The sequence below is a fragment of the Vidua macroura genome, chromosome 1 (genome assembly GCF_024509145.1).
Source record: "Vidua macroura isolate BioBank_ID:100142 chromosome 1, ASM2450914v1, whole genome shotgun sequence".
NCBI classification, from domain to species: domain Eukaryota; kingdom Metazoa; phylum Chordata; class Aves; order Passeriformes; family Viduidae; genus Vidua; species Vidua macroura.
Window position 1 is genome coordinate 117,476,151 of NC_071571.1, and position 27,728 is coordinate 117,503,878.

The 27,728-nt window shown below is 38.1% G+C and overlaps 1 protein-coding gene across 1 annotated transcript in view; it reads left to right on the top strand.

Annotated features, from left to right (window-relative positions):
- The window catches only part of CHD7 (chromodomain helicase DNA binding protein 7), an 89,606-nt gene that overhangs the window by 34,113 nt on the left and 27,765 nt on the right, over positions 1-27,728 (top strand). The window contains exons 3-12 of the mRNA XM_053978006.1: positions 7,158-7,296; positions 10,590-10,727; positions 11,819-11,884; positions 16,743-16,798; positions 18,167-18,281; positions 19,636-19,719; positions 20,640-20,777; positions 20,874-20,995; positions 21,432-21,675; positions 26,422-26,598. Of these exons, the coding sequence (XP_053833981.1) occupies positions 7,158-7,296; positions 10,590-10,727; positions 11,819-11,884; positions 16,743-16,798; positions 18,167-18,281; positions 19,636-19,719; positions 20,640-20,777; positions 20,874-20,995; positions 21,432-21,675; positions 26,422-26,598 (1,279 nt within the window). The remainder of the gene's footprint in view (positions 1-7,157; positions 7,297-10,589; positions 10,728-11,818; positions 11,885-16,742; positions 16,799-18,166; positions 18,282-19,635; positions 19,720-20,639; positions 20,778-20,873; positions 20,996-21,431; positions 21,676-26,421; positions 26,599-27,728) is intronic.

A 27,728-nucleotide genomic window follows, 5' to 3' on the forward strand; every position in this document is an offset into this window, starting at 1 on the left:
AAAAACTGTTTACTGCAGGACTTCACAATTGACAACATTGAAGTCTTGTTTGATAAGCCATGAAGGAGTCTGCCTCAAAAACGCCCATGGCTGCTGGTCTGGACATCAGAGCTGGTCTGTTCCTGTCCACTCAATCCTAATACCTCTATGCGCATCTTCTCAAATCTTGGGACGTGCCATGCAGATTAAAGGAGCAGTTTCCTCTGAAGGAACTAAACACTGCTTGCTTAATTGTGTTTATAGGAGAGTCTTTATCTGCTTTCCCATGCAATGACTCTTGTCCGGCTAGGTGATTTACTGTATTCTAGTAAGTTCTAAGCTCTGTTGTTTTACCTTTGAGAGAAACATGTTTGAAGCAACAGCAAGAGCATTCGGTGTTTCTTATGCTTGCTCAGGGCTGTGGAGAAAGTCCTGTTTTTGCCAAAATGGGCTTATGTCTCTTGTTACCAAATGCTCTCCTGAAAACAAGGTTGTTCTCATTTTGTGGTCTTGTCAGCTTCAATATTAAGCGTCTTTGAAGAACCCAGAGACTGTGTGGGGATCCTATGCTGCCAAAGAATTTTAAATCAGTGAAAGAAACTTTGGCAACATCAAAGACTGGGGAATCTATCTAGTTAGAAATCACTGAATCAAGTTTTTTAAATAAATCAACAGTCCAAATCATATAAGTCACAGTATTTCAGCAGCACTAACTCTGGAAAGGAGATAGTACAGTAGCTTAGATGAGTGAGATTAATGTATGTTAATACAGATTATGGATGATTATGTAGAAGTAAAATATTTTTTTAAAGTTAGTGTCTGGCATGTCTTTATTGCTACTGCTTATATTGCTCAGTATTTTTCTTCTAAGCATTGAAAGGAATAGTGTGGTTTAGAAATCTAAAAATGCTGTGTGTAACTAATGGTCCTCATTCCTGAGTAAGATGATCAGCTTCAATAGAAGAGTTTTGCAATCATATAAAATTAAGGTTAATAAAGTTAGGTATTTATTGAAGAGCAATATTTTTTGCATCAAGCATAACAAGTCCTTAATAGTTAAGTTTGACACAGGCTGTATTAGAGCATACACGTGGATGAAAAAATGTGATGTTTAATTATCTTAACCATTTTGTAATTTAATATAGCTCATAACCCTGTTATTTTAGTTCAAATTTCAACTAAAAGTATAATCCTTTTATGTAACAAATAAAAACAAAACCCCAGAAACTCTGTCCTTCACATCTCTGTTATCTTTGGTGCAAGTTGTGACAAAATGAGCAGCCTGCCCCACTGAAATGCACCTTCATGTGAGGGATAAGTCAGATTGGAAAATAGAAGAACCTGATTCATTTAATGGTGGTTTGAATTGTGTCATGGGATCTCAAAAAGAAAGAAAATGCCCAAATGGGCTGCTAGTATGTTACACTGCATAGTGAAAGAAAGATCACACATTAATAGTGTACTGTTACACTTTTAATAGATATTAGCCCTATCCAACCAATACTGAAAGACAAATACAGTGGTGGCTAAAAAACATAATACTGGCAAAACAAATTTCTTGTGGACCAAACTAGTCAAGTTTGAAAGCAAAATGTAGGTTAACCTAGGCTCACAAGTGAAGGGTTTTCATTAAATTGGGTGGGTACTGAGTATTATGTGCGCTCTAAACTTTATGAAGCCAGCTTCAGGCACATGCAAAGCAGGCAGATTTTTCCAAAAGTAGAGGGACAGGGAAGGCAAGTAATCCTACTGAATTGCAAAGTCATGGCTCAGATGTCTGTTCCTCCTGTGCCTGTCCCTGGAGGAGATGAGGACCACCTGTTTGAGAAGATCACACTGCAGCACAGCTGGTATCTCTCCTGCTGCTTCCTATGAAACCCTAGAGACTGGCCACTGATTATGGTGGCAGGAGCAGTAGCTATTTGCAAGGGCCAAATGGCAGCTATTTGCAGGAGCTCTTGCCTTGTCCCATCTCCTCAAGGCAGTGTGCTGTGCTTTGCAGGGCTGCTCATATCTGCTTCCTCCCTTCCTTGTGGCAGGGAAAGCTTCATTTTCCCCACACACTGAGCAGCAGCCTGGGACACAGTGTAGAGCAAGTGTGTTGTTGCTTACAAGGGGAGCGCTAAACATGAGCATAATTAAAGTTTTTAGAGGGAGGTGGAGAAGAGCTTTTTTGGCGCACGGTTTGGCTGTTTGTTGTATCGGAAAGGGGATGGCTCCTGGCCACGGAAGTGGGAAGAGGCTGCTGCGTGGGGGAGCGGTGCAGACAGCAGGACACAGCACCCTGGGGAGCTGTAGGACAGGAAGAGAGGTCCCGAGGCAGTGGTGGTAGTTTCCACTCCCAAGGTCAGATCATCCTGAGCAAGGCAGGAAGGGGCTGCCTTTGGGAGAGAACAGGAAATAATGCGAGATTTCCATGCATGTGTCCGTTGAGGCTGTTCCTGTTCACACCTGTCCTCATCTCCCTTTTGAACCAGCCCAGCTGCCTGATATTTACCTTTGCCTGTGCTGCAGGGCAGGCCTTGTAGGCTTCACTATTATCAAAGCTTTTTAGTAATTTGGCTGACTTTTCAGGCTGGTAAAAACCTTGTTGTCTCTTGTTTTTCCTACTTTTGTGATATGTAAAAACTGATTTTAATAGAAGTTTTGATTATACTAGGAGCTTTAAAAAAATAATTGGTTTCCTTGGGTAAGGCAGTAAAGTGTAAGTCTCACATCTCTGACCTTTTGAGAAGGTGGGGTTGTTTTTCAATGTTTTTTATGCTCCACAGTGAATGTGTAAAGTTTGTCTAAGCTAGGTTCCAATCGTGAATCTGTTACAGGACAAGGTTCCCAAATGGTAAAATAAAAATTATAATGCATCTGACTTCCTTTAGATCATAGAATTATAGAAAAAAAAATATAATCCAAGTCATGATAGTTGTCAGAAGTTATACTAATAAATAGATCTATCAGTTACGCAGATCAGGTGAAGTAGTTACACAGGGTAAACATACGGGCTAATCCCCCTCTTAATCCTGCAAAGCATGTCATGATTTTGGGATCATTTTTGAGTCAGATGGTTTGCCCCTGTAAGTTTCTGGAGCTTCATCTAGTTCTCTTGGGGGCTGCTGAGCTGACACAAAACACCTTGTCAGAGTTTGGATATAGTTCTCAAATTGTAAATCAAGCTCTCTTTTTAGTTGTCCTACGTACTGTTTTCCTATTCAACCTCTTTTTCTTCATGTTTTTTGCTTGTTTGACCTTCTGCAGGTTGTCTTCATACTGATCCCTTTTGGGTCAGTATGGTGTGCAGTCCTTGGGGGTAAGAGGATGAAACCAGAAAGTGATGTTGGACAGCGAGATTGTAAAACATCTAATCTGAAATGTCTCTATTTATATAATTTGAACTGATGGATGAGTTTAACTGGCAGTTTTTAAATACTTAAAAGTTTTGTGTGTGGCAAATACTGCTCCAGTTTGTCCTAGGTTTATAGTTCTTGTTTTGGGACTGAACACTTACCTTGTCACTGGTGGGCCTTGGCTAAATTTTGCATTCATGCATGTGTAAAAACAAATATGAGAGATAGTTGTGTAAATATGTATGTTAGAGTCTACCTTCCTTGTTGCTGGACTTGGAAAGTACTAATCATGTGCACCCAGTGTTGAGCACTGACAGGGAGTCCTAATGGCAGAGTCTCTGAGAACAATCTCTAACTACTTGTCTGTTCTTCATGTGGACAGGTAATTCTGTTCCAGGGTAATGCTGTTCCTGGATGGCCTGAGTGTGATCTGCTGGAAAGTGCAAAGGCTGAGTCAACAGTGGGTACATTCAATTGTTAGGAACAAATCACACTGGCTCCATGGGAAGATGAAGAACAGTTGCTGGCAATGCAAGGAAGCTGATGCTCTCACTGGCCAGATGAAGCTCCTGTGTGTGTGATGCACTGGGAAGCAGTGTGTCCCTGCGTTCAGAGGGGTGGTGCTGTTCTGTTTCTACTTCACTTTTTTTTTTTTTTTTTTTCCCTTTCCTTCAAAGAAGTTGTAGCTGTGCATTTAAAAAGAGCAATTCTGTTGCTGAGTTTAGAACTTTAAATTCCCGGTGGAGCTGCACACGGGCTTTGTTCTCCGCAAGCTGGTATCTCTTTCACTTGTGTGTTTATAACTGGTCTGGAAAGGGAAGTGATTTGAAACTTTGTCCGAATCGCTTCGACCGCGTCTCCGTTGCCGCGAGTGCCTGCGTACAGCGAGGCGCACGGCTCGGGGTAGATATAGGTCATGAAGCAGTCGTGGCTCGGAGAGAGAAAGGTCTCTCGGAGGCCAGACCGGAACCCGTGTCGGGGCGGACCTGCCCGCAGCGCCGGGCTCTTTGTCTGCGCCCGGCCGGCCGGGAGCGCAGCGCGGTCGGTGGGTCGGCGGGCCCTCGTTAGCGCTGCCCGGCCTTTCAGCAGGCTGGTGTTTTATCCCGCCTAGCCCACGCTATTCTTCCCGGCTTTAAGCCTGTTATTCACAGGCGGCCGTGCACCGGGGGCACGGCACGACGGCTGAGCTTTAATTGCGCACCCCGCTCCGATTTACGGGGGTCAGGGGGGAAAAGCGCCGGGCTGTCAGCGCGCTTCACCTGGCGGCGATCTTCACCTTCCATTTAAACAAGTTCGAGAAACGCGTAAAGCGGTGCTTTGTGTTTGTTTAGCTTTGTCGCTGTTTGGTGTTCAGTTTTTAGTCGGTGTTTTTGGAAGCGGTTTGGCGGTGATTTGATGAAAGCCGGTGTGTGTGCGGCGGGGGTTCCCGTGCCGCGGCCGCGCAGGTGCCGGGAGCGGGCGGGCGCTGATTGAGGGAAGCAGATGGCAGCGCTCGGTGGCCGCCGGCCAGCGGAGCAGGTGCTGGTCACGTGGCCGCGGGTTGCCGGGGCGACGCCAGCGCTCTCGGCGTGCGGATGAAAAGGCGAAGGGGGCCCCGCTTCAGCTGCGGCTTTTTGTGCCATTGGTGGCAGCCAGAGCGGAAACAAGCGCCGGCGGGGAGGGAGGGGAGCCCGCCGGGCACCGAGCGACGGAGGGAGGGAGGGACGCGCGCTGCCCGGCCCCGCCGCCTCTCGGGGCTCGGCCTCTGGCCGCGCTCCTCCCGCCGTGCCAAGCTCTGCCCCCGCTGTGCCCGCGCTCTTTGCGCCGTGTCGAACTCTTCCCCCCACATCTCCTTTCATTTAATTTCTTTTTTTTATTGTCACAGTTTAAGGTAGGCTTTTTTTTTTTTTTTTTTTTTAACTGTGTCGAGTCCTATTAATTTCACAGGATCACAGAATTGTTAAGGTTAGAAGGCACCTCTGGACATCATCTCATCCAGGCCCCCTGCCAAGTCAGGGTCACCTATAGCAGGTGACACAGGAAGGTGTCCAGGTGGAATTTGAATGTCTCCAGAGAGGGAGACTTCACAACCTCCCTGGGCAGCCTGTTCCAGTGCTCTGCCCCCCTCAATGTAAGGAAGTTCTTCCTCATGCTGACGTGAAACTTCTGGTTTTGTTTCTGGCCATTGCTCCTTGTCCTGTCACTGTGCACCACTGAAGAGAGTCTGGCACCATCTTCTTGGTACCTACTATTGAGATACTTATACGCATTAATGAATCACAGAATTGTTAGGAATGGAAGCGACCTCTGTAGATCATCTAGTCTCAGTCTTCTCTTTAAATAGGCCCAGCTCCCACAGTCTCTCCTCTTAGGAGAGATGCTCCAGACCCCTAAGACCCCTAATCATCACTGTGCCCCTCTTCTGTATCATGTTCACTAGCTCCTTGTCTTTGTTTCACTGAGGAGTCCAGAACTGGACACAGTACTCCAGATATAGCCTCAGTAGGTCTGAGTAGAGACAATTTTGCAATAATACAAATCTGTGCTCAAAACTCAGTCTTTTCATGTGTAAATTTTTTTAAAATTATTTTTTAAACTTGGAAATCAGTGCTAGTTTACACATAGGCTGCAAGGAGAAAACGCTGTAGCTGAGTTATCGCAGTCCTGAAGAGACATGTGACTGTATTGGAAAACTTTAAATTACAGCTCCAAAATACACTGTTGGTGGGCTAATATGCTGATCGTAGTGAACAAACTTAAAGCTGATGTTTAAATGAGAAATTACAAATATGAGGGTCGTGAAGAAAAAACAAAGCTTGGGCAGTTTCCCAGGTATGAAAATAAAGTGATGAGAATGTAGAAGCCATATAAAAGTATCTGATATAGTGCTTGGTGACGTGTGCTTGCCATGTGTCAGGTACCAGCACACGGCTCTGCTCTGCTGGGAGCTGACCACAAAAAAACTAGTGAAAACCTGCCTCAGACTTAAAGGCTAGATGTGCTTTAAAATACTAACTTCTACCGTCGATTTTTGTTGCCATTTAAAAATTTCACCCCTGCCATGCTGCAGATCATCTCAGTTTGTGATTTGGTGATGGTGTATTTAAAGCTGTGTTTAAAGGTGTATTTAAGTGTATTTTGATACATACATCTTTACTCATTTCCAAGCCTCTGAGTGCAACTGGAGACATGTAATCCCAGCTCTTCAGGTGATGAACATTTTCATGGGGGAGGAAGGGAAGGAACAACCCTCAAAACATCATCAGTGGATATAGCTTTTTAGTATTGTGTAGATGCTGAGATGCTAGTGTGGTGTTTTTTCCCCCTGTACAAGCTGCAGTTGCACGCATTGAAGCTGTATGGGTGCCCTCAGCACTGACACTCAAGAGCACTTCCTGCTTGGAAATAGCAGGGATTGTAGAAGAAGATGAATTCAGTCCTTTGTTTTGGTAATGCTTGCTCTAGTTCTGCTTACCTGGGCTGCACGGTTAATAAAAGACAAGCACATGCGTAATCCTGTTTCTCTTCTCATGTGTCAGATTGTCCAAACACTGCTTTCAAAAAGTGCAGGTTCTGAAGAGAGCAGCTCTTCCTTTCCCATCTCATTTTTAGTTTCTTGTTGAGTACACATCGAGTGTCGCTGTCTAAGGTCTTGAAGGAAAGAAGCAAGGTGTCTGTTGTTAAGGCATGTGTAGTGATGGCCCATGCATCACTGATTTTGCAGTTACTTTTAAATACTTCAGAAAGACAGTTGAAAATGAAGTCTCTCAAAACAAACATCTCACAGATCAACTGTTTTTTGAACACCTCTTGCTTATATTTTTCTACAAAAACTGATTAAGAATACCTCTGTTTCAGTAGCAAGAAGCAAGATTCAGAAGCCAGTGCTGCGAAGAAAAAGGTTAACAAGGGAAAGGAAGGTTCTGAAAACTCAGATCTGGAAAAAACTCCACCACCATCACCTCATCCTGAAGATGAAGATGATCCAGGGGTTCAGGTAATGCTATTGTTGGAGTTCATTGTGGACTTTGCCAACTTGGAAGCATAAAGCAATAGTTTTCATGGTCTTTGTTATAGAGATACAGGTATTTGGATAATTTCTGTGTTGTTTACAAAGAAGGTGAGAAATGAAAATCACCGTGGTGAATAGTTTACAAAACCAAGTATTTTTCATCATATTTTTGCTTTATAGTCTTATTTCTTGCAGATATGTGTACAGTGCTGCTGAGTTTTCACACATTCTCTTTGATTACTCTTGCAGTTATGATGCTGAATGTTCTGTTCTGTAGACTTAATGCACTATTACAAGTTCTTGCCTATAAGCTGGATGTTCATTCTTGCATTGGCTTTGCAAACCTTCTGAAATCAAGAATGAGACATGACAGAGCAGAGTGTTGGAAACGTGCATGTCAGGCACTTGTAGCTACACCGCTTTAGTGGATGCAGGGCTTCTTTTGCAGGACTACTAGTCATGGGCTCACATTGATTAATTTCTCTTGACCACTGAATACCTGTCACCTTCTGTCCAAACTTTATTTCACATAAAGCAAATCTGGAAATATATATGACAAGTTTTGTGTGCTCTGTCATTTGACATGTTAAGAAGTGGTCAGCTCCTGGCTTGCTTGTGCTGGCAGTGTTTCGAGCAGGCAGTAAAAATAAGAATACCCTCATGAAGAGGTAGGGGCAAATTGTGGTGGGGAAAGTATGAGATTCCTATGTAGTCATACCAGTGTACATGAAATCCACTGCATTTGTCCATTGCACGTCAGGTTGTGGATGGGATGCTTCTGGTTATGAGAGATGTTCAGACCAACTGGGAATGGTCAAAGCAGCCTGGTGAAGACTTTGGCAAACAGTTGTCCTACAAAAGCATGGTTTATGCCCTTCTTCCCACTATTTTCAAGAAGAATATAGTAAATAATGAAATGTAAGCGATCTAGTCAAAAACAAAAGAAGCAGTAGAAGAGTGTGTTCTTCCTGACTTCTTCAGACTGTGTTTTCTGAATTAGAGAAGTTGAGTTAAACCATGCAGATGTTAAACTGTTTGAAGAATTAAGTTTTCTGTTCTGCATTGCAAATCTCTGCCAGCCTGATTAATGATACTGGCAAAATATGAAGAAATTTCAGGGCTTTTTGGGTTAATTTGTAGGTGATTGTATTCCATTTACAATTCAACATTTCTGCATGGTTTGCTTGTTAGTGGAACGAAAACTTTCTTTTTGTCAAACACAATTGGGTGCTAAACATTATGTTTGATTTTTAATTTTATTTTTGGAAATAGAAGTGCTAGGGCACTTGCATCACTTTTTAATTAAATGTAAAAAAGTATTTCAGGAAACTGTTTTTTTAGTACTTTCTCGTACTGTGCACGCTATAATGCACTTCTTTGCATGAATTTAGGAAAGGGTTCCAACCATATTTGCTGGGACAGCTACTATTAATAAACTTGTTATGCATTTCTCAACTGAGATTGATGTTGCTCAGTTGTCTAAGACACAGTTGCATTCTTAGGGTAAAATCCTGAGTCTTCTGTAGAGATATTATGTAGTAATGTAGAGTGATACATTGTTTTCTTTAAAGAGGAGAAATACTTGTGTGTTATGCAAGTTTTTTATATTCCATTATCAAACCTATTACTCACCTTCCTACCTGTAGATCAGTTAATGAGTTAAAGATAATCAGATGCAGGTAAATATATTGTGCAGTTTCTGTCAACAGTGCATAAATATTGCAAAACCGCATATGAATGTAAGAGGAAACAGGAAGTTCATCAAGTCGAAAAAATTTCAAATAAAGGCTACCATTATGTTTTAGATATTCTTTCTGTTAGGGAAATGGAAGAAGAGATTTTTGGCACCAAAAATAATGGTAAGACTTACCTACAGAGTCAGAAGAAAATCGGTATTTTCCCATCGGTGATTATGTAAATCAAGATGCAAATTTGTCAAGTGTTACTGTTTTGAAGTATAAAAATATTGTTTTGTGGAAACCCCCATAAGTTACTGCGTTAAAGGTAGATGTCACATCATCATTGTTTAAAAGGGTAATGTAAGCTTAACCTTTGCTCAAAAATTTAATTTTCAGTTAAATAAATAATTTCTAATTTTGTAAAGTGCACTTTTTATGCTTTAAAAAGTATTATTAGCTATCTAAAAGTATTTGACTTTGTCTATGTATATTGAGATACTCAGGTGTGTAAGTCTGTTAAACAAGCTACATAAGTATTTGCATGTATCAGTGAAGATGTGCAGTGGCTGAGAAAGATGTATAAATAAGTAATGTAAAATATATAAATAAGTAGTGTTTCAAGTCATTACGGTGGAGGTTTTTTTAACACTTGATAGTCAACATAATTTTAATGTATACATTAAGATACTTGAAGCTCAGTTGACAGTTTTCTTCAGCAACATATGCTTACAGCTTTTCAAATACATAAACTGATGCAGACTATCTGGGAAGTTGAATTTTATTGTTGTAAAAACAATACCCAGCACCAGACATCAGGTTGCAAATTCTGTCAAATGCATGCTTCTGTATTTTACTGGTTATTTTGTGCAGTACTGGTGAAGCTTTATCTCATCCTGGAGGTGAGGGTATGGGAGCACAGAAATCATGTTTCCAATTTGGGGTGGTTCAAGCTTTCCATTCTCCTCTATTAGTTTGGGGTCTTTTCCCATGCTGTGCTGCAGGATGCCTTTCTGAACAGTGCTGGGTCAGTGAAGTGAGGAAATTGTATTTCATTGTGTTTCCCCTACAAGATAATCCCAGTACAACTGGGTGGATGGGGAGAGGAAGAAAGTGTGTTGTCACTGCTTAGCAACACAGTGGGCCATGCTGTGGAAAGGTGGGGTTTGGCTCCTGCATTGGCCATTTGTCAAAGTTTGTTACAGATGTGAATGGAGAGGTGCAGCTTCTTGGGTTTCAATTGCTTTCTGAGATAGGCTTCCTAATTTTTTAATGTTGTTTTAATACTGTTTAAAGAAGTGAAAAAATGCCCCTCCCCCCACTTTCCAACTTGGAACAAGCATGAAGTTGATTTTTATTTGTGGTTGATTTTTGTTTCATTTTAGGTTTTTGTTGGTTTTTGCTTACAGAATTTAAGAACGGCTAACAGGCGGGAATTCAGAATAGTAGTGTCCCGAGTCCATTCTTTCTACCAGGGTGTTGTAGAAATTACAGCATTTACTGCACACTAACGTATTTGAGACACACAGAGGAGTTTTCTCGGTTATTCTGCTTCTTATCAGCTTTGTTTCTCATGAAAAAATATGAATGCTTTCTGTTCAGAAACGACGCTCCAGCAGGCAGGTGAAGAGGAAGCGTTACACCGAAGACCTGGAGTTCAAGATTTCGGATGAGGAGGCTGATGATGCTGATGCTGCTGGAAGAGACTCTCCTTCAAATACTTCTCAGTCAGAGCAACAGGTCAGATATGAACAGACTGGAAAGGTGGCCATAACTGCAGCATTCAGAGATCAAATATGGGCCCTTTTCCTGAATGGTATTTGTACATGATTGATAGAATGTGCCAGAAGGCATTAATTTTTACATTCTTAAAGAATATATCAACTCATGGCTTTGTTTGCAAGCTGATGATATACAGCTTGAAAGTTCAAGCTGAGTTCTTTGAAATTAGTGGTCCCTAGCCAAAGGAAACCTAAACTGTACTGCTAGAAATCTAGAATGTACTTCTATGAATTCAGTGGTCTGGCTTCTGTGACTTTAATAAACCACTCAAGCTTGTCCCCTGCTGCTAGGCACCATAAGAACTCCTTTATGAAATTACTGCCTTGTAGTACCCAGCAGGGTACACTTTATTCTCTGTGCAATGTAAATGATGGATAAAATAGTTTGAATAAGATGAGGGGTAATACTGTAGGAATGACTGTTGTAACAATCTCATTGTTTTGTAGTGCTTTTTCAAAGAACTACTTCATTTAACTGATGACCTATTGGAAATATATCCATGTTCTTTAGTATTTCATTTGGCAATTTGTTAAGCCTTGTGAAATATTGTATGTGATCTCCATTGTTAATTGTGTCTTATCAGAAGGAGAATTGGGATGGTTTGCCTCCCGTTGTAATAGTGAATTAATGTAATAGAGAATTGCAGGCCGTTTTGAGAGTGATTGTGTGGACACCTGCACAGCCAGCTAGAGCTTCTGAACATCATCTGCCATTTAGACTGTATGGTGCTGAAAGCATGTATTATTTTAGCACAGGGGAACTGCTCGTGTTGTTATATCTATTTATCTGTGCACATCAGCCTTCTTAACTGAGAGAGCTGGAGTCGCACTAGGTCTTAAAAATGGGCTCAAACAAGTATCCTTCAATCCTTTATTATGGTATTAAATCTTTTTGAATCCTCAAAGTTCTCATGCTAGGAGGAGAATGCCCTCTTGGTATAAAGCTTCTGTTACAAAAAATTATTTTAAAGTTTTTCTAAAAACTAAAGTTTTTTAAAGTCTTTAACAAAGATGCACTCCCATAACTCTTGTATGCTATTTATGATGTAGGAATCTGCTGATGCTGAAGGTCCTATTGTGGAGAAAATCATGAGTAGCCGTTTAGTCAAGAAAAAGGTAAAACAAATACCCTTCCCCTCATATTTTAAATAGGCTAAGCATATTTCTGCTGAAGCCCTTACTGAGTTCTTAAAATGCCTTGGATATTCGCAATTAAAAAACTGCTTTGTTGAATAGAGGAGGTTCCCTGAAAGTGTATTCACATGGTATGCAACATATTTTTCAATAGACATACACAAAACAGATTGTTTAATCTTTTACTTGTTTCTTGGTTTTTTTTTGATGAAAAATTTGATTTTTGCAAATATACATGCCTGGATGAAATCTGTGGTGCTCTTCATAGGAGTTTGAGGAATGAGAGAACTCCAAAACCCTTGCCCATAATTTTTGCATCTTTTGATGGCAGTTGTGCTTAGCAGCTGAAACAAATTTACATATGACCAAGTATGATGCATACACAGGTGATGAATATCTTCCTTGTCACTGTGCTAAGATGGTAAAAGAAACACTCAAGTTCAGTGTGGTTCCATTATAATTCTGCCTTGGCTCCTAGTTAAGTTCTTATTTTGCTTACAGATTTTTCTAATCTGCTTCTCAACTTGATTGGCCTTTGCACTTCCAAAGTGTTAGAACTCTGAGAAGGAAATAGAGAAGAACTTATTCCAAAGAGGGCATGATTACATTTATAGACTCTTTTGTGGAGCTGATTCTCTGACTTGTACTGCAGTTGGACAGAAAACTGTCTGACTTAGGCCGATACAGCATCATGTTCATCTTTTTTAACCAGCAATTCATCTTTGCCTCGGTGTTAATTTTCAAATTGGAGAAAGGAAATTTGCCTTTATTAATGGATTTTTTTTTCAGTGTTGTGGTGGTTTGGTGTTTGGTTTTGGGTTTTTGTTTGGTTTTCTTGGGCAGAGTGGGATGTATGTATTTGATTTTATTACTACTGTCCTAACATCATTAACAATTTTGTAAACCTACATTCATTTACTGTCATGAGTTCCTGTGATTCAATATGACCTGTTTATGGATATTACAGCATAAGCTTCTAAGGCTTTTTGGAGTGCTTTTTCTGTTTGTTTTTGTTGGGTTTTTTTTAAGTCTAGAGCTCTATTTTGTGTTTCAAATCATAGGCTTATTTTTCAGATAAACTTGAGGCAATATAAAGTGAGTATTTACTTGTCCTGATGGTCTGCTAGGCAGGAGAGGAGGATGTGGTCCTTTCATAAATGTCTTTACAGGGGAAGCTGTTTTTCACCAATTATTCTCCCCTTCTTCCTCTCCCCAGCAAACAAAGGTGTGATTACTCATGGGGAGTGTGTATTTTGCTGCACTTTGTGGGAAGTAGTTGGTCTGCTGCCTACATGTCTTTGATTGCAAGCTCTGCTGGAGGCAAGCTCTATTTTGAGCTTTTTCTTTAATGTTTTTTATGGATTGTATTTGCAGGTTTGAGGGGTGTCTCTTCTTTCCCTGCTCTTCTCCCCAACCCTCTTCTCCAAATTTCAAAAAAAAAATGGATTTCAGGATGTTAATATTTAACATCTGAAGTATCCAACTGTGCTTTTATTAAAGGTCTTTTACACTCTTACTAACGTCATCAAAACCCTGGTTGTTAGATTACTAATCAAAGTAAAATTGCTGTGATCAGGACCAGTGCATAAAATAAACACGAGGAGAGGCTTCACTAGGAAACCTTTCAGTGCATTAGGTTGTAACGAAGATGTTGCATTCAAGGAAAGGACATTAGGTAATGAGTATGCGTTTGGAGCATTATTCTTATAAAATCGTGCTGGTTTTCTGAGAAATAGCCTTAGTCTAGCTCTGGAGTTACCAGATAGGATGCAGCACTGTATTTGCAGCCATTTTTGAAATGTAGAGTAAAAGGTAGAACTGAGTTCCTGTTAGAAGTAAAAAAGATCATGTTTGTCACAGTTGTTCCTAATGTGGAATGTTGAATTCCCTTGAATACTCCTTCTTCTTGCAGAAAGCATGAAGTACATGTATCACTCTCTTTCCAAACCTGATGAGTTTGGATGTTGAAATTTTTCATTCAGTCCCCTTTGAATTCCTACTTCTTAACTTTGAAAAGGAAGAGCTAGAACTGATTATGCTATCCAGCAGAAATAGCACATATTTTGGAAAGACAGGGAGTTTGTAGAACCCTGTACCTGCATGTTAAACATGTGAATGTCTATTTTTGCCTACTAGTACATGTGAGAATTAGAACTAATTGAAATGTGTACAATACCTGCATCTCTTCCTCAAACGGATTTTACGATTTTGTGCTTTGTATCAATTGAGGTGGTTGGGTTTTTTGTGGTGCTTTGCATCTGTTATTAATGTGTTCTGTCTGCTATTTTTCTGGTAGTTGATAGTTGTGGTGGTTTGGGTTTTTTTCATGGTTTGTTTTTTTTCTTAGGTTTTTTCGGTTGGTTGGTTTTTTTTGTTTTTTTTTCCCCAAGCTTTTGTTTCTACACCTGAATGCCTTATACAACTAACTTCTGCATTAATAGTGTTACTGTATCACCTCTGTGGCAATGGCATGCAAGATTATGTGCTTTTAAGTATTTGCTTGAATGAAGGGGTCATTTATTTCTTCAATTATCTGCAGAGACTGTGAATCAGATCCTGGCCACACCTGGAAGTGATAATTTGAAGTGTCCTGCATTGCCCAAGTCTGCTGTTAGTTATTTTAGGATGTCTGTGTAATCAATTTGGGGAGAATTTTACATAAATGTTCTATCTCACTTTTTTACATGGCTAATGTAAGTGTACAGGTAGTGAGGAGTGCACAGCGACATCAGAGGCATAAGCTGTTGTCTCATATACCCTAAAGTGATGTATTGTTAACCTCTGCTTGAGTGCTGACAGTTTTAATTTGATTAAAATTTTGGAGGAGGACATAAGTGCTGAATACCAGGCTAAGATTTTTAAAATATTTTTTCTGAAGTACTTTTTGCTTAGGTGAATCTTTGATGCACTCTTGTAGAACATCTAATAACATAGACCAATTACCTATTAGACAATACAAAATTGTGTTTTACTTATGAGAGTTACAGAATTTATCAAGATGTGCATTGTAAATTATTGTTATTAAGTTGGCAGCTGACAGAAAATATGTTTGACTGAAATGCTGCTGAGGGGAGTGAAGCTGGTTAATATGAAACCTCTATGTAAAAGTGTTTAATGATGTTGTCATTGTAATACTGATGGATCTCAAAGGATTCTGGTTTAATAGTAATCAAAGAGACTTGGCTGTAATACATTTTAGATAATAAAATAAGTTAATGTCTTAAAATTAGGATTGACTTCTTAAAGACTAATTTTGCCTCAGGGCAGTGAATAGGTTCAGATAATGTGATCTCCAGCTTCTTTTCTCAACACAGTTTTGATCTCTAAATATTAATATCATCTTGAGAAAGACTCTTCAGAATCTTTTGTTTAAAGAGAATCTTTATGGTCTCCAGATTCCTCCCTTTGACAGTGTCTTTGTAAGTGTCAGGGAATTTCTCCACTGTGTTAGGGTTTAAAGGATGGTTTGGAGAGCTTATCTTTCATGGAAGATTCAAGATCAAGAGGTAGCATCAGTAATCTTCTTCCATTTCTTTAGGGAAAAATAGGTAGAAACTAGTATTGTTTCTCTCTCTAGGAAGGAATACAAACAGACAGTACTGGAATGATGTAAATGCTAAACTGAAACTTCCTTGCTACTCGGGAAGTAAAGGAATACTGTGTGAATCAGGGACTGGGAATGCATGAACTTCACTGTGCTAGAACAGAGTTTAATGCAGCTGCAACTGTTCTTTAATTGCACTGCTGTGGAGGTAAAATCTAGCCAGCAACTAAAGATAGCAATTCAAGTTTGAGAGTAGTCCCTCTTGTGTGTGTGTATATATTTTAAATATATATATAAAAATACAAAAATTGTTGATTTATACAGCAGTCAACAGTTCTACCTGTTTAATGCTGTATATACAGTATTTATTACAGATGATGAAATGTATGAACCAGAAAATGCTGCTCTGTTTAAAGTTTTCCTAAAGTTCATTAGGAAAAACAAACAGTTAATGTTGTGACATAAACTGAATTCTAAGTGTGTGCCTGGTGCACTGTCCTTAGTTTGTCCTATGGCTGGGTTAAGGAGTAATTCAACAAAGTATTACATGCCATATGTTATGCAATACTTTGGCACCAGGGATAAGTTAAGGGTAGCTCAGCTCTTAGCACTGAATGCCCTTGGTTTTGCTGGTTTATGTCACAACTTTAACCTTGCTTTAAATGTAGTTTTTGGGTGTTAATTTAATTTGGCTGCTCTGTATGTGAGACATCTTGCCTGAGTGAATTTAATTGCACCATTGAGTAAAACTAAAGCCATGAACACTGATGCACTACAATTCTAGCAGAGGTATAAGGTTTAGTTTTATATGGCTTCTTGTTTGGAGTTATTAACTATATGGAGGAATAAACCCCCTTTAAAACTCTTTTTTAAAACATTACAAAACCCACAATGTAAAGTTGCCATGAGCCAGCCAAAAATAATACATATGGCATTCAGGAGTGCAGTTGCTAATTGGCTGCTGCCTGAGAAAATGGTACACTTGGCTTCTACTTAACACTGTGGGTTTGGCAGAAAGCCAGATTTGGGGTGAGGTTGTGAATGAAGCTGCATGTGGTTAGGGAGGAGTTCAAATGATTCATGTCTTGGAAGTTGTAGTAAGCAGTGCAGTATGTACTTGGGTAAGCAGCTGGAGGAAACTCCTCACCCATGTCCTCCCCCACAAACCTTTTCCTACACCTCCACTTGTGTCTCTGTGTAGGGACGATAGTCCATATCTCAGATAGTTTTTAAATTGTTTACTAAGTTGGGCTGTTCAGAGATTTAATTCACGTTTCAACATTTCTTTTCTTTTAGACGGAGAACGGAGAGGAAGTAGAAGTAGAGGAATTCTATGTCAAGTACAAAAACTTGTAAGTAAAGTTACAGCTTTGATTGCTATCCAAATAGCTTTCAAAACTGGTTTTGTAACTGATAGAAATTATTATCAAACTTTAAACATATCTGATGTTTAATCCAAACCAGTGACAAATAAACAAGGAATACCTTACACTGGCGGTACAGGGTTTGACAGTGTTGTGTTAATTTGTGTTCTCTCCAAAATTAAATCCATAGGTAAAATTGCTCTGCTATTACATACTTTAAGACTCATTACGCATGCAGGCTCATGAGCACACGCCTGTGCTGTGTAGGTCTAACTGCAACTGTAGAGTGTGCGCAAACTACTCAAAAATAACCCTTGATGTTGTATCAAAAACAAGATTTATGTTGAACAAAATGTCTAAGATAACAAAAAAAAATGAGATGGCTTTCAATATTCCAGCAGATCTTTACCCCTCCATGAGAGGAATGTAATCATGGTGAGAGCAGCATGTTGTTTCACTTCTGGACTCTGAAGCTGCAATGCAATCAGTATTTAAAATAAAACACTTCATAGCTGGATAAGCTCACTTTTCTTGTAGGAAAATAGCACACCTTGTGTATTTTTACCAAATTTTCTGCCTTAGAGACAGAAATCTGCTTTAAGGATGCTTTTGGTAGCTAACTGCACATAGTTGACTTCACTTTAAATATGCTGCCATTTTGGTATCCTTTGCACTATATTGTTTATTGTATAATGTTTAATTGCTTAATTATGCTTTGTTTAGTTCTATTACAAAGACATCATTTTTGTGTTAACTGTGCTGTCTTAGGTTTTGACAGACTAAATTTATGGAGTGGGACAAGTCACTTTGGCAGAGATACTGTTCCTTCTTCTATGTTGTTACTGTGGAACTGCCTTTACAAGGGGGTTTTCTTTCTGTCAGTCTTAAAAGATTCACTAGTAATTTTGAGTTACAATACTGTTCTCACAAAAAATTATATAGGATGGTAGTACTTAAAATATTTGCATCTTTTGATTAACTTATGAAAATCCTACTCTTTGCTAGAATATAATGCTTAAATATAGTGACTTTACCATAAGTGTCTTGTATAGTAATTACGTTTTAAGTATGTCCAATAAAAATCATCCTAGTTCTGTGCCAAACTAAGTATAGAGGGTATGTTTTCAAATTTTGATTTGGAGTTGTTTCTATTTCCTGACAAGTTTCTCTATTAGTAAGTGTAATTACTTTGAGTAAAGATGATTGGTCAATAACCTGTATGGTAAAAAAGATAGTGTCAGGTTTTCCAAGCATAGCACCACGCTGTGCTGGAAAGATTTAATTATACTAGTGGAATACATCAGGAGTGCAATGGAAGCAGAGTTTTGAGTAAGATTTTTCTTTTTCATCTTCTAGTTCTTACCTTCACTGTCAGTGGGCATCTGTGGAAGAGCTGGACAAAGACAAGAGAATTCAGCAGAAGATTAAGCGGTTTAAGGCAAAACAGGGCCAGAATAAATTCCTTTCTGAAGTACGATTTTTTTGTTTGTTTGTTTCTTTTGGGTGTTTAAGGAATATTCTTAGGAATTCTTGTTCTGTATGGAAGCAGAACATTTTGAATAACTGTGTGATATATCAGTAGCACTTATTCTAGTATAAAGCACAAAGGGTTCTGGATGAGAGTCTTACAAGTTTATGAAAGTCAAGTGATCTATCCTGACTGTATACTTTTTCCTGTTTTTTTGGTTAGTCATTTTCCTTGAAGTGAGGGGCTAGTTATTAGCCTTGTAAGCCTGACTGAATCACTACCATTTCTTTTTGCTCAGGAGCTGATTATGCCAGAAGAAATGCATGCCTTTTTTCTATGTTATGGACTGCCGCTCACTAGGGATTCAAAGCTTTTTATCATCAATTTAATTTTACTTAGAGCTATAAGCAGTAATGTGGCAGGGGTCCTGTCAGTAAAAGACCAGATCTGCTGATTTGTGTCTCTGAAAGATTACCTTTTAGAAAAATGCTGTCATTTAAGAAAAAAAAAATTGTGTTCATGAACTACTGTGTTTATTTATTTATATTTATTTCATATTGAAATAAAAACCTGTTGCAAATTGAAAACTTTCATCTGTTCTAAGTGAAGGTACCTGGAATTGTTTCCATTTTCTCTTCTTAATCTGTTTCCAGGTGGATCACAAGTTACTGTAAATACTTGGAATTTGTAATTGTTTCAGAAAAAGCTTTTAAAACATACAGTCTTTAGTCATTTTGGCTCTCTCTTCTGTTAGAGTGTACCTTAAAGCTATAAAATGAAATGCAATGCTTTAGTATGGAAGAGAATCCTGGAAGTTGTTTAAGGCATAAGAATGAACCTGACAAATTGTGATTTTTGGAGAAACTCTGTATGCATGCATGGTGTTTTCTCTGTTTTTGAAATAATAATCTTTAAATCTTGCTTGGAAAGTGTTAGACAATTCCCGTAGTTAAAATAATCCAAAGGCACTTAGTGTACAAGGCTCTAATTTCTTTATTGCAAGCTGTAGTTTTCAAGAATGCTAAATGCATTGCATGCCATAAGCCTTTTCGATTGCTCATTAGTGAATTGTAATTTCACACTTCATTTAAAATATTCTTAAACATTCTCTCACAGTAAAAGGTTTCACACAGTAATTAAGAGGCCCAGTTAACAAAGTCTGAGAAGTCTGATTCCCTCACGGGGAATGATCTTGCTGAATTGTTGCATTTCAATTAACATGTTGAAGTTTGCCAAATATAAATTCTGTGTCACCGTGACCCAAAATATTATTGCCTGGTGAAATGTATAATCATTTTTCCTCTCAGGAAGGGCTAATAGAGATATCTTTTATATTTTTGCCTCTCTCCTTGAACAGATTGATGATGAGCTTTTTAATCCAGATTATGTGGAAGTTGATCGAATCATGGATTTTTCACGTAGCACAGATGATAACGGAGAGGTAAAAAAAACTTCAATGCTCTTCAAAAACTCTAGTCATATAGACATTGTGTTTAGAATTTATTGTTTAGAAATATATTAATTAGAATATATTAAGCATTTACAGAAACTACCACGGTGTTATGTGTGTAAAAAATAGGAACATGTTTGAGAAAACATTGGCTAATGTAGCAGTTTCCCTTAAATAAAGGGGGTTAAATGAGAATTCCAAACTTTTTTTAAGTTACCTATATTTAAAAAAGCAAACAAAACAACCAACCAAAAAGCAACAACAACAAAGAAGTGATATTTAATATTGTAGAAATATGATGTTCATGCATGTAATGCAGAATTTAAATGCAAATGGCAAGGAAGAGTCTTAGCTAAATGTCATAATGGTTTAGACATTGTTTAGACTACCTGTTACAGAAGTAGTCCTGAACTCGCTGTTTCTTCATTTTTATGCAAAAAAGATGATTTTGTTTTCCGGGAGATTCCTTTTTGGTCCTAGGAGAATAGAAAGCTTCACTGGCAGTGTCACTGTTTCCATGTTGCTCTGTCAGTGAATGGTGATGATTGACTTGTCTGTTGTGAAGTTCCTGATGATGCTGATAAAACAGTTGATTTTTAAATATGTAGGAAAGCATAGAATTATAAGGGTTGAAATGTGAATGTTGTTTTGCTTCTAAATTTGTCTAACCTTAGTGATTTCAAATGTGTTATGCTTGTTTTGGTGGTAAGCCTGCATTCTCCAGGTTCTTGTCTTACTTGGTTAGGTTGTCAAGGTGTCAGCCTGCTTTTTGCTTATTCTTCTGGCTGAGTCAGACGATCAGGTCTGATCAAGCTTTTTGAATTTCATCTAGCCTACAGATCTCCTGTAAGAAAGGGTACACTTTTATTCTTTCTTTATTGTGATATAATGTAATTTTTGTCTTAACAAAGCCTGTAACGCATTATCTGGTGAAGTGGTGTTCGCTTCCTTACGAAGACAGCACTTGGGAGCTCAAGCAAGACATCGACCAAGCCAAGATCGAAGAATTTGAGAAACTGATGTCTAGGGAGCCAGAAATGGAGCGTGTGGTAAGAATTGGCTCTATATAGAGGATTTTATTTGAAAATAGTAAAGCAATGTGGTCTTTTAGAAACCACTAATGGGATTTGCTGTATTTGAAACAGGAGCGACCTCCTGCCGATGACTGGAAGAAATCGGAGAGTTCCAGGGAGTATAAAAACAATAACAAACTCAGGGAATACCAGTTGGAGGGAGTAAACTGGCTTCTTTTCAATTGGTACAACACGTACGTAAAACATAGCTTACTGCTGAATCCTGCTTTGGAAAAGCTTTTATGGCTTATTTAAAATAGCAGCCTTTTAAAGTAACCTGCTAAAGTGAGATTTTAGAATCATTTACATGGCTCATTTTTTGCTGCAGGAGTTATATACAAACTAATTTGGGGTGGAACATGAATATTTTAGATAGATTCTTGTGGCAAGTGCTTTGGGTTCATGCATGCCCCTGCTGCTCCCTCCTTACCCTTGTGAACTTGAGAAGTACATAGAAGGGATATATCCATGCTGACTGCATCACAAATCATAACATTTATTTAAAATGCGAAATGTTATGATGCCTTTTCATTCTAGAAATACCTGGTTTATTCAGGTTGTTGCCTTACTGATTGTCTATGTTTCAAGTTGGGAATAAATAATTCAGCCTGTTTTTATTCTTGTTTTCAGACGAAACTGCATTTTAGCAGATGAAATGGGGTTGGGAAAGACTATCCAGTCCATTACGTTTCTCTATGAGATATATTTGAAAGGAATCCATGGTCCTTTCTTGGTTATTGCACCATTGTCCACAATTCCCAACTGGGAAAGGGAGTTCCGCACCTGGACAGAGTTGAATGTGGTTGTGTATCATGGGAGTCAAGCGAGTCGGCGGACCATTCAGTTGTATGAAATGTATTTCAAAGATGCACAGGTAAAAGCTCTTCGTGACTTTTCTTTTTCTCTTTTTTTGTATATGCTTTACAGTTGTTTATTATTTTAAGTATCAATTAGTTTGTCAGTGCTGGTATGTTAGGTTTCAGTTAGAAATACAGATACATATATTAAGAATGATTTTTAATAATGGCCAGTATCTTTCTGGGAATAAAGGGGCACCATGAAATGGTGCAACTTTTGTTTAGAGTTTCATTCTTTTGTTCAAGGTTTTTGTTAATTTGCATTTTTGAGGGGAGCTGGCAGAAGAGATTCTTAATGGAGAAACTCCTTTAAGTGGAACTAAGCTTAAAAATCAATCTTTGCCTACCATTCCAGGAAAGACCTGCTTGTAGAAATTAGACTTGTCAATGTCTCTTTATCAAATTTTGTAAGTCAGATTTATTTTGAATGTGTGTTACTGTGCTTAGGTTGAATAGTTGTGAGTGAAGGAAAGCAGAAATAGGGGTAGAAACACAAAATTATTTGGAAAACAGAAGCTAAGAAAAGCAGCAGATCCCTACTCCTAAATGCACGGCTTTTCTCAGAGTAAACAGAATTGGGGGAAAAGAAAATGTGCATACATTTTATGTATGATAATTGAATGTTATTGCAGAACAATAAAATCTGCCTTGCATAAGAGAGAAAAAAGGGTAGAAGTTCAACCTGTGGAGTACTATTTTCAACTGAGCTTTAAAAAGTGAAAGTGGTGAATTCATAAATTTAGATTTTCTTTAAAGCATTTCATTTTGCACCACTGGACATTTTGATTAATAAACTAGAAGGATATAAAATCAATATGGCACACATTAAGTGGATTTAAAACTGGCTAGCTGATATTTCTTGATGTAATTGTTAATGAGAAGTGATTTGCATTTCCAGCATAGTTCTTCAGGGATTGGTTCATGTCCACAAGCTATATAACTTACCAATGACCTGAAAGAAAACATAAAGTCATTACTGAGGAAGTTTTCAAATGACACAAAAATGTGGAGAGTGGTAAATGATTAAGACAACTGATGGATACAGAGTAACCTGTATTACTTAATAAATTGGATCCAATCTAGCAATACTTAGACTAGCTAAATACAGGGCTGTCTGTGGACAAGGAATGAAGATGATTCTTACCATAGGGAGAGCTCAGCTCTGGGAAGGCTATAAGACAAAAGCAGATTTTTTTTGTCATGGCACATGACCAGTTAAACCACTGTGACACAGTGGTTAAAAGGGCTAGTGTAGTGGAAGTGCATGGGAGGAAACAAATCTTTAATATAAAGATGAGAAAAGCATTCTCTTCTTTGTCAGTGATGTGATGAGTGGTCTAGTTCTGCTTAGTTCTCACTTCATGTCCTCAAAGTGCATTGAAAAACTGGAGTCTTAGAGCAAAGCTATGAGAGAGATTGCAAGATATAAAGTATGCTTTTACAGGTAAAAAAACTGATTAAAAACTGTTTTGAAGCTTATGACTCTGGCACAACTTGACATGCCATTAGGGCAAACAAAATGAACTACATATTTAAATATAGTATATTTAAATATAGTATATATTATATATAAATATAGTATACTATATTTACTATATAAATTTAGTATACTATATTTAAATATAGTATTTATTTAAATATAGTAGAGAAACACATAGTAATTTATATTAGTGAGAAGTTACAGCTGTGTAGAAAACAACTGTTTTCTCAGCAATTTATCAAAGAAACTTTTAAATGAAAATCATATCTGTGTTTATTGAAGATTTATTTGAGTAACAGTTGTTTCATTGAGGGCTAGTGGCCTAGAGAAGTTGTGTATGTCCCAGTCCACAGCAGGAGTGCTGGAACTAGATGATCTTTAAGGTCCCAATCCAGGCCATTCTATTAATCTCTAATATTCTTTATGATAATGCTCACATTTTCTTACCTAGATGTATAATACACAAATGAAGTGGGATTGAAATCAGTTTTTCCGATTTTTAAATAATTTCTTAGCCGAGATTGATATCTTATATAATTTAAAAATTTGGGTTCATACAAATACTGTCTCTGCTGAATTATTTCTTGTGTTAAAAATCGTATTTGTTTGCTATTTGAGTGGTGCTTGTTCTCAGCATGTTCTTCCCCTTAGCAGTTACTTAGCATGAAACCTGAAGGAATGTCATCTGAAAAATCCCACTTACTGTGCAGATTCTTAGTTATTTTGGCAATGTTGTTTCATTGATTTAAAGGTAACTAAAAGGACCTCCAGCAAGATGCAGCAGAAAATTTTGTTCCCCCATTGCCATATTCTTAACTCAGTTCTTGCCGTGAGCGTGGCAGTCATTTTACCCCATAGAGAGTAATGACAAAGCACTCATGGCACAGAAAAATGAATTATTTTCTGCTGTTTTTGCTCCCTGAACTGTCTTAAGAGTTGAATCAGACAATTACTGCATTTAGGGATAAAAGAGAAATGAAGAGAACTCATCCTTTTGGTGGCAGCTAGCTTAGATGTATCACAAAATCACCTTCTGTGTTCCATTCTTTGTAAGAGTGTCAGCTGTGAAACACGTGGTAGAAACCAAATTACAGGGAAAAAAATCTCTTCATATTCTGAAAAAAAGAGTCCCCATGTAGTGTTCACTCTGGTATTCTCCAAAGTATCATCACTGGGAATATAATGGAAGACAAAAAGTGAGTAAAAAAAGACATGATTTAGCAGCATCATTTCTAGTTCTCTTGCCAGACACATCAATCCAGACATCAGGCATCTCTGGCTTTTTAGGTCTTAATATGAAAAGAAGCTTTTCAATCTGAGCTGTTTCTCAAAAAGACAATTGAACACTTAGAAAGTGGGAGTGGCTTTTGAAGACCAATAACAACAGAGAACATGCATAAGAAGCACCTACCCCATCTGCAGTAGTGTGATTTTTTCAGAGTCAGCCCCATTTACCAGAGTCAAGTTGTTGTGAAATGCTAAAGAGTAATCAATAACAAAGTTTCTGCAGTGGTGTGACTTCAACAGTAAGGACATGGTGTTATCAGAGACATTCTGCTGTGAGGTCCACATAGAGAAGCCTGTTCTGGTGTTCTTGAGTAATATAACTGAAAGGTGTTCCTAGGGGCCCTTCGCTGGCTGGAATATCAAACAAACCATTTGCTTTTTTCTGTATTGTCCCACCTCTGAGAAGAAGTTCTGCTTTAAGATTACAAAAACTATATGTGCCAAATACAGCTAATGAAAGAGTCTTGGAAAAGAGCTGGCTTGATTTGTGATGGAAATTTACTTGGCTCATGAAAAGGATAGAGCATTTCAGTTTGCTGGCTTTCAAAGCTGCCCACTTAGTGTGTCTTCATCTGCTGTTTGTTAAGTAACAGCTTTTTTTGCCCCTAACAAGATAAATATTTCTGGACTATGCCATGAGAAAGCATTTTTGAGCAGGTCATTACTCTCTCTGAAATGTTCTTGATTTGAGTAGGCAGATTTAATGCTGAGTTCAGGATATCAGGTTTTCAATCATTTCATTGAGTAGGTAGCCAGTTCTGATCCTCATGGTTTGGAGAGGATTATATGCAGGTCACTTATAAAAGGATTCAGTCTTGCACAGGTCTAAAGGAAGAAATGGTCACCTTACTGTAAAATATGTGTTTCTTTTGAAATGTATTCAATATACAACCCGTGACAGAGTCCTTGGAAAATGTGGAATAGCTTTGAACTTGTGTAATGCTTATCCTTACAGAGACAGTTTTTCTTCACAGACCTAGTGACACTGGAGGTACCAAATCACATTTTTCTTTGAACACCATTGGGAAGAAGCATAGCATAATGTCAGAAAGATGCTCATTTCATGCTCCTGAATAAAGTTTATTCAGGTTTTTTTTTTTTTTTAACAGTCTTTATATCAGTGCTGAAAATAAGACTGAACTAATGAACCAGTGAATATGGTATCAGACATCAAGTTAATTGTCCTGTTGAACTTTGCTTAATGCAGACTTACAAAAATATTATGAAATTGTATGCAGAGATGCACATTCTCCATTTAAAAGCTCAGATATTTGCTTCTTCCAAAGCTGTTCAATAGAGTGAACAGCTGTTGTAGATTCCCCATCCCTGGAAATGTTCTTGGACAATATATGTATATATTCTTGAGCATATATTCTTGAGCCAGATGGAACAGAGCTTTGAGCAACCTGGTCTAGTGGAAGGCTCATGGCAGGGGTGTTGGAACTTGATGGTCTTCAAGGTCCCTTCCAACCCAACTCATTCTATGAAGTGTAGGTGTTTTGAATCCTGAGTGCTGGGGAAAAAAATTGTAACAGTCAGCACAATATTCAAATAGTTATAAAAAGGAAACTTTAATGCACTTTTGCTGTATTTGGATTGTTCAGGAGGACCTTCATGTACTTCAATTCAGAAGTAAAAAGAGAATTCTCTTGATGAAGTCTGAAAACCTTATTTCAATATTGCAGCAATACATTAATGCCTCAAGGCATTAGTATAATCCATATGAATTACAACTGAAATACTTGTATAACTTCTTGGTAATCAATGTGCAGCAATTCTGTGGCCTATTTACGGGATTAAAAACAGCTATCATGAAGCCAGTAGCCAACTTACTGAATTGTATTTCCCCATTTAGTCAGGAACAATGACTTAATTTGCTTTAAATGTCTTGTACATTGTACTGTTTTGTATTTTTAAAAAATAAAATTTGAAGGTGAAACAAATTGCTTCCTTTCTTTGCCAGGGAGTTTACTTTAACATTTGCTGTTCTTTTTAGGGTCGTGTGATAAAGGGGTCCTACAAGTTCCATGCCATTATCACAACGTTTGAAATGATCTTGACTGACTGCCCAGAGCTGCGTAACATTCCATGGCGTTGCGTGGTCATTGATGAGGCCCACAGGCTGAAAAACAGGAACTGTAAGCTTTTGGAAGGACTCAAGATGATGGATCTGGTCAGTGTGAACATCTCTTATCTTTGAGTCTTCTGTAGTTTTATTACTTCTGATTTAGGGTTTAATCAAAAATTAAAATAAAAGGGTTTTTTCTCAAGTAAATCATCAAGTGTTAAGAAGAATAAGAGAATGCAGATGAGAAAGTATAAAATACCTGGAAGCATATGCATACCTTCAGTTTTGGAGTGCTGATATTTAATAAGGTTTTTTCATTGATTTAGATGTAGAATTATGTGGATTCTCCTTAGACATAAATTTATTCTTTCCTTTCTCTCCCTTCATGTGACTTAATCCATAGACACTTCTTCACATAGACATTTATTTAAAAGTGTAATGTGGTCAGGTGGCCCAATTTGGCCATGACAGTTAAAATGCTCTGCATTAATATCAGCTCTAATGTTAATTTGTTGTATGGTCATAAGGATGTTCTTTCATATTTACTAAGGAAGGGCAAGTGAGTTGGTTTCTGATGCTTACATAAATATGTATTATTTTATGCGTACAAAATGGGTGTATTAAACTCATAGAGAAAAATTAGATAATGTGAAGATATTTACCATTTAAAAGACACAATAATTACTTCATTTTGGGCAGAATATTCTTTTAAAATGTGAGAACAATGCAGTAATGCTGAGCTAATATCTGTAATTCAGTTTGCAAAAATGCTGTGTATCTTTTGTTTTTCTTATTGTGGTTGCTGTTAGAGGAAAGCAGAGCTTAAAGTCTTACAGACCACAGATAGAGATATGGGACTTTTCACACTAGTTCTTGTTACACTGCTAAATTTATGTTTGGCTCTGGGCTAGTTGCTGAACCTGTTTGGGCTCCTTCTCTAAAGCAATATGCTACTTTTGTCTCTGCTACTCTTGTGCTCTTTAGCATGTAGTAGGAAGGTAGAACTCTGCTTCAGGTTTCCTGTTAGGTCCTGTGTTGATCTCAAGGCCTGAGGAGATCAGTGCACTGAGGTCAATTAAAATAAATAAATAAATAAATTACTGGAAATTATGGGTTAGGTTCAACTGTTACTTTGCCATCTAAAGTTCGCTGTACTTGTGAAAGGGATGGAACACTGTGGACCGGTAAAATCTGTTCTTGTATGTTGGAGGACTTTTGAAGCTGCTTAAAAAGTA